Raw genomic sequence first — 6,470 nt, 5'->3', positions numbered from 1 at the left:
ACAAAAATAGAAAACCAGTCTATAAAACAGTCAACTATGGAGCCTGATAAACTAGCGTAAATACACACGGACACGGCCACCATTATTACAGTCTGAACATTATAAAGACCGTATTAGCTCTGACAGATAGCACATCACTACAGTGTGCTGAATGTTTTGATGGCGATCTAACGGGACAGGAGTGGCTCCATGCACAAGAGCTGTCCAGTTTCCTTTAACTGGGGAAAATAGGCTCTTGACTGCAGTAACACTAAACGCTGCATATAAATGCAATTGTACTTAATTCATCCCATTCTATATAAAATACTCAACTAACAGCACATATTGGGGGATATATATGGGGAAGACTAGCGCAGGGCATAGCTGGGCGCATCACCGCATTCCCCCTGTCAGTTTCGTTCAGTTTTAAAGTGCCGATGAGCACCGACTGCTCTCGCGCTTTTAAACAGTCGCCGTATATCCAAATAAAAACATCGCGTGCATTCCGTTTATCTGCTGTTTGCTAAGACGTGGCAGGGTTAATGCAGCCGGACAGGTGAGATGTCAGCTGATGGCCAACGAACTGACCAGAAGTAAAGCTCCAGTGAGCTGTCGCTGCCGGGTCGCTGCTTGTGTTTTGGTCCTGTTGACAACGTAACGCAACTGACGGAAGCCGTCTAGGCACAAGGCAGCAACATATTGCACTGGTTCGTTCTATTCGCGAAGCGAAAATTCCATTCTAGCCATTACCGCCTAACAATAAAAATGGAAATAAATACAAAAAGTAGCCTACATGATTTTCAACATATATATATTTATAGTATTTTGTCCTTGTTATAATGTACTTTTTAAAATTGCCTCTTTTTCATGTTCATGATTTTATCAGACAATCATATGTCAATACGTCAATATGTGTTGCAATGAATGGGAAACATACAAAAACGTGACATACAAAATCTCAGTATCTGATATCTATCCTAGTCTTCTATCTTAAATCCCATAATGGCCACATTGTGCCTCTGTGATGCAGCAGAGGGAGCACTTGTGTAATTATTGAAACACAAAGCTGTCAAACTTTTCTCTCACACTCTCGCTTGCACTTTATACGTGAACTTTCAATGTACTTAGAGTGTACTACCCACAAAAATGCAAGGAGTGTAAGGTTTAAGAGTAATGTAAGGCTTAAGTTAAGGCTTAGGGGTAGGTTCAGGGTTAGTACCTTGTCATCACAATACAGTATGTTCATGCGAAACAGGACTGTAAAATAAAGTGCTACTACACTCTCTCTGTAATGTTTTGCAGAATCCAGTGACTTGAAAACAGACTCTTTGAGACAGATGCATGATGAGAGATAAAGACAGGATAAGTGCATGTTGCAAGACCACATCAGCAGACCAGCAAACTTACTGTCAGGGACTTTAAACGCCTTTCAATAATAACAATAATAAGTTTGCATGTATTGTGAAGATGGGGGCTAGTTGTGCTATTTATCTTACAGGAAGTTGTCACAAGGGCTATAATAACACAGTAAATATAAGTTGTGTGTGTATGTGTGTGTGTGTGTGGGGGGGGGGGGGGGGTAAAGGGGGTAAAAATGCAGAAAGTTGGGTATGGGTTAGGGGTATAGGGTTAGTGTAAGAGGATAGAATACAGTTACAGTATAAAATCCTTATGTCAATGGAAAGTCCCCATAAAACACTGGGAAAACCCAATGTGTGTGCGTGTGCGTGCGTGCATGCGTGTGTGTGTGTGTGTGTGTGTGTGTGTGTGTGAACAGACTCATAGACTTTGTGTTTGAACTGTTGAACTGTGCTCCAAGGTCACTTTATTAATTACTATATGTAGTTGACAAAACGCTAATTACATACAACCCCATTTCCAGATTATTTGGGTCATTTTGTAAAATGCAATAAAATCAAGAATCACAGATTCTTGATTTTATTCTTGCTTTTGATACAAGACAGCTGCTCAACAGTCTGTGTATCACTGTCCGGTTCTCCTTTTCATGATGGGTCATACATTTTCAATAAGTGACAGATATGGACTGCAGGCAGGTATCAGGCACATCTCTTGTCTTGGTAAGTGTCTAGAAACCACTCAGTTTTAGCATGAGGCCTGCCATTGTCTTGCTTCCCAGGAAAGATGGCAGTTTATGTCTCTGTACAATCCAAATGTATGCCACTATGTCAGTGATGCCTTCACACAAATGCAAGTCACCCATACCGCTTGCACTGATGCACCCCAATACCAGGACAGATGTTTGCTGATGAAAGTCTGGTTGGTCCCTTCATCTTTGGGACTGAGAACTTGATGTCTGTTTTTCCCCAAAACAAGCTGAAACATGGACTCATCAGACCACAGCACACATTTCCTTTGTCTTCTAGACCATCTGAGATGAGCTCGGGCCCAGAGAGCTTGACAGCATCTCTGCATAGAACTGATGTAGGCCTATAGCTTTCTCCTTGCAGAGATTCAACTGGCATACTGTTAAGTGAAAATGTTTTTCTAAAGTACTCCTGAGCACATGTGGCTGCATGATGGTTTCTCATGCAATGCCACCTGAGGACTCGAAGGTCACGCACATTCAACAGAGGTATCCTGCCTTGCCCTACACAGACTGAGATTTCTCTGGATTCCCTGAATCTTTTCACAATATGTGAGCTAGACGGTGAAAGACATACATTCTTTGCAATCTTGCATTGAGAAATTTTGAATTGTTTGACAATTCTCTCATGATATTTGGCACAAAGTGGTGAGCCATGACCCATCTTTGCTTGCAAAGACTGAGAAGCTCCTTTTTCACCCAAACATGATACCCGGCCTCACCTATTACTGTTTCAAATGAGTTGGGTAATCTAACCTTTATAATCTTTTCACTTTTAATTTTGCCTCTGTCCCAACCTTTTTGTAGTGTGTTGCAGCCATCAATATCAAAATGTGTTTATATTTACAAAATACAATTATCAGTGAAAACTTTTGTTTGTACTTTTCTCAGTTAAAAAAAGGTTCAAGAGATTAACAAATCTCAGATTGTGAATTGTATTGCATTTTACAAAATGTCACAACTTTTCTGGAAATGGGGTTGTAATTAACAACATTTATTCATTTGTTTGTTTGTTTGTTTGAACAGCAGCATGACATTTCATTGGCAAGAATGGTGCAAATGTTTAATAGCTTTTTTGTAGTTGAAAATCTATGTCAAATTGACCTGTTCTGAGAAATACAGTCTCTCCTGTATAGCCTCTCCAGTAAAACTCTCCACTAGTTCTGGGGTTAAAGGTAGATTATAGACAATTTCTGAGATGTTAGCAATAGCAAGCCTCAAAGCATACTATAAAATCTCAATAATAATGAACGTATAGCAGCCTAGATCTCTGACTTTGTACCACCTGACTGCTGCAGATTCATTTCGGCGTTGATAGTGTTGCCATAGAAATGCATAATTCAGAGTCTGTGAACAGCTGGAAGTACGAACATCACCTGTTGCCATCTATTAATAATGGTAATTACATCAGCATGCTAAAGCAGCATAAGCTCGTTCTTTTGGTTCAGGAGGAACTGTAAAGGTGGCTGCTGTTTGTTTGCAGCACTCGTGACTATCTGTCTACAACTCTGCGTAGCCTTGCGGAACGTGCTGATGACGTGGGATGTCTGTGTGAGCAGGGTGCGTGGAATATATACATATGGAATATATACATAAATATATATATATATATAGACAAGTAGGACATCCATTGCATTTGGACTGAATGCAATGATTGGACGAACATTTTTTGATCCTGAGTCTTCCAAAAAAGATATACAATATGCAATTTTGTAGTTAATATTTAGACCACTTCTAGTATTGATTGCTATCAGGATGTGAAGAGAGTTTAAACAGTATAACAAAAAGTTTTTATGAAAAACATTGCATTTACCTTTAAATCTCGGTCAATTCAGTCTGGTCAGACCCAGATCTCTTCGCTGTGGAGCAAAAAAGCCAATTTAATAGAACCTGTTCTGTTCTGAATCTGTTTTCAAAGCTGCAGAATCTATACACGACTTGCATATTAAAATATCAAAAACTTGTAGCTAGGTAGTCCACCAAAATCCAGGACTAATTGTTGATGTTTTAACCTAGGCCTATATGAGAACTTTTAAATAGCCTATAGGCTATTAGAACTGGTTGTGTTCTGTTGAAATTCATCAATGATGAACTATAAGGAAGTGCGCTTTTATTATGCTAAATGTGGTGTTTGAAAGACTTGAATGCTGTTGTTCAGCAGACGGAACTTTGCTCCATGAGAATTGCATCAGAGGTAGAAGAGAGCAACGCAAATAAAGCATGTCATTAGGACACGAGGCGTGCAGAATTCACCCATAGCACATATTTTAATAAACTTCCTCGCTGAGGCACTTCAACAACTTGAGCCGAAGCCAGACTTGTATAAACGCAGCTGATGTCTGAGGGCTGAGAGGGGGATAGAGGCGCCCAACCCATTTCTTTTGTGCTGAAGAGCCTGTGATTTCATTGAGCTTTTCCCGGGCTGCTACTATAATGGGCTCCCTCGCTTTGAATCGCTCTTGTATCGGCGACCTCTTTTTTGTGGTTGAACTAGAGCTATCTTTTTTTAGTTGGCAGTAGTTCTGAAGCTTGGGGACTGGCAGAAGAAATTTCTCGCCGAGCATCCGGACGGGACCCAATGAAAATGCACGGGAGAAACAGGTACAACCTGGTGGACGATGTGGCGGATTCGCGAGTACCGCTTCACAACGAGGAAGCGTATCAACACGGAATACACTTCCAAGCCAAGGTGAAACTGACTATCTCCACTTAAACGTAGCCATTTACATTGTTAGTTACTATTTACCGATACTTTTGTGTTGTCGTGTAGGCTACGTCAAATGGGTCACTGCTGTGTGGGGTAATTTACACATCAGACAATCATGATGATCATGTTTTGGGCAGACTCCCGGCTGCGCGAAAACAAGTGAAAATGCCACCGAATAGACGTTTGGATATGTAGCCTAATAAATAAGTAGTCTAGCCTATGTCCGAGAGAAAAAAAAAGGAGAAATACTTTATAAATCGAGTTTAAAACACACGTGCCAAGAAATGTAGTATATTATTTTTTTTAAAGAAATATTTAAATATATAAATATATATTAAATATAGCTAGAATGGTTATAATAAGGTTATAATATTTTCATCACAAATATTTTGAAATTAATTTTTTTAACGGTACCCATTTAAGAGCATTTTTATAAAAAGGTAAGATATTTAAAATATTTAATATTTAAAAAACCTCACTATTTAATTATTTCTTGTTATGACAACCATGTTTTCTGCATGTTGGTTGCGCCATGCTGAATTTGGATAATTTTCGAAAACAACATTGGTTAACTGATATTTTCCCCTTCTTTTTTAGTGATAAAAATAGCTGAACTAGGCTACTTAAGCTACCGTTTCACTCCCCCCAAGCCAGCCTTTTTTTAAAAATAAAAAAATAATCAAATTTACTTTTAATTCAGAATCTGGAAACATTTTCACCATGCCTTTTAATGTATTTTTTATTAACTTCATAGATCCAGACAAGAAATGCCACTGACCCATATGCAGACAGTTTTTTCACCGACACTATTTTTGGTGTCTGGCTCAACTTTCCCATTAATGGCTGCACGGCTGGTTACACTGGTACTTTAACTGAGCCGAGATGTCTTTAAAACTCTGGAGGGTATTTAGTTTCTTCAGAAGCTGTGGTTAGATCTGACTTTGACATTGAATCATTAACATTTCATTTAATAAACCCCTACTTGGCTGTGTCTCAAAAACATATTGAGCTGCCTTGGTATAGCTTGACATTGAACATCAATTTCCAAGGTTTTGGGACAGTAAGTGTATTTTTTCCACAAAAAGCAACAAACAGCTGCTAGATTTTTGAACCCTATGCTGTAATACATTTCATTACATGAAATCTTACTATAAACCATTTAGGATTGTAAATTGGTTTTATTTATTGCCTATTCATATACACCAACCAGTGTCATGTTTGCCATACTCGCAGCATTTCTGACTTCCCTGCTTATGACCACTTGATAAATATTTAAGTTCTGCCCATTAATGAAAGCCAGCACATGCTTTAATGTTATATGTTATGTTATAATGTTATACTGGTGTTTTCCTATAGAGCTTATCTGCAAATATATAGTTTCAAATCTGCAGACTGTTAAATGTCCCAGGAAACCTAAAGTCTTTGTATACTGAGCTACTCAAAGCCTATTGCTGAGTAATTTTAGCTCCAATTAGTAATGCAGGATTATCTTCCAGGAATTTTATTGGCTGGAAAGCCAAGACCTAGAACCACTCACATTCGAAATCACACATTCTGACTGCAGTATTGCGGTCTTGTCTTTCAGAGCTTAAATCAGCTTGTTGCTATTTTTGCTGAACTGTTGTCAGTATTGTTGTCCCTCTCAGCTGGATTTAGACTTTGGAAGCTGGAGATAAGTAT

General features: G+C 38.8%; 1 protein-coding gene across 4 annotated transcripts in view; it reads left to right on the top strand.

Annotated features, from left to right (window-relative positions):
• Window positions 1-4,266: 4,266 nt before the first annotated feature.
• Window positions 4,267-6,470, top strand: part of si:dkey-34e4.1 (carboxyl-terminal PDZ ligand of neuronal nitric oxide synthase protein) — a 75,625-nt gene continuing 73,421 nt past the window's right edge. For 3 of the 4 annotated variants that reach the window (XM_056243841.1, XM_056243840.1, XM_056243839.1), the window contains exon 1: window positions 4,269-4,772. In XM_056243841.1, the coding sequence (XP_056099816.1) occupies window positions 4,662-4,772 (111 nt within the window). In that variant the 5' untranslated portion in view covers window positions 4,269-4,661. Of the gene's footprint in view, window positions 4,773-6,470 lie in introns of all 4 variants that reach the window. The other variant, XR_008805913.1, reaches the window with a different exon arrangement.

The sequence above is a fragment of the Rhinichthys klamathensis genome, unplaced genomic scaffold, assembly GCF_029890125.1.
Source record: "Rhinichthys klamathensis goyatoka isolate OS25496 unplaced genomic scaffold, OSU_Roscu_1.1 h1tg000850l_1, whole genome shotgun sequence".
Lineage (NCBI taxonomy): Eukaryota > Metazoa > Chordata > Actinopteri > Cypriniformes > Leuciscidae > Rhinichthys > Rhinichthys klamathensis.
Note: the sequence above shows the minus strand (reverse complement) of the source record. Positions and strands in the feature narration are given on the sequence as shown.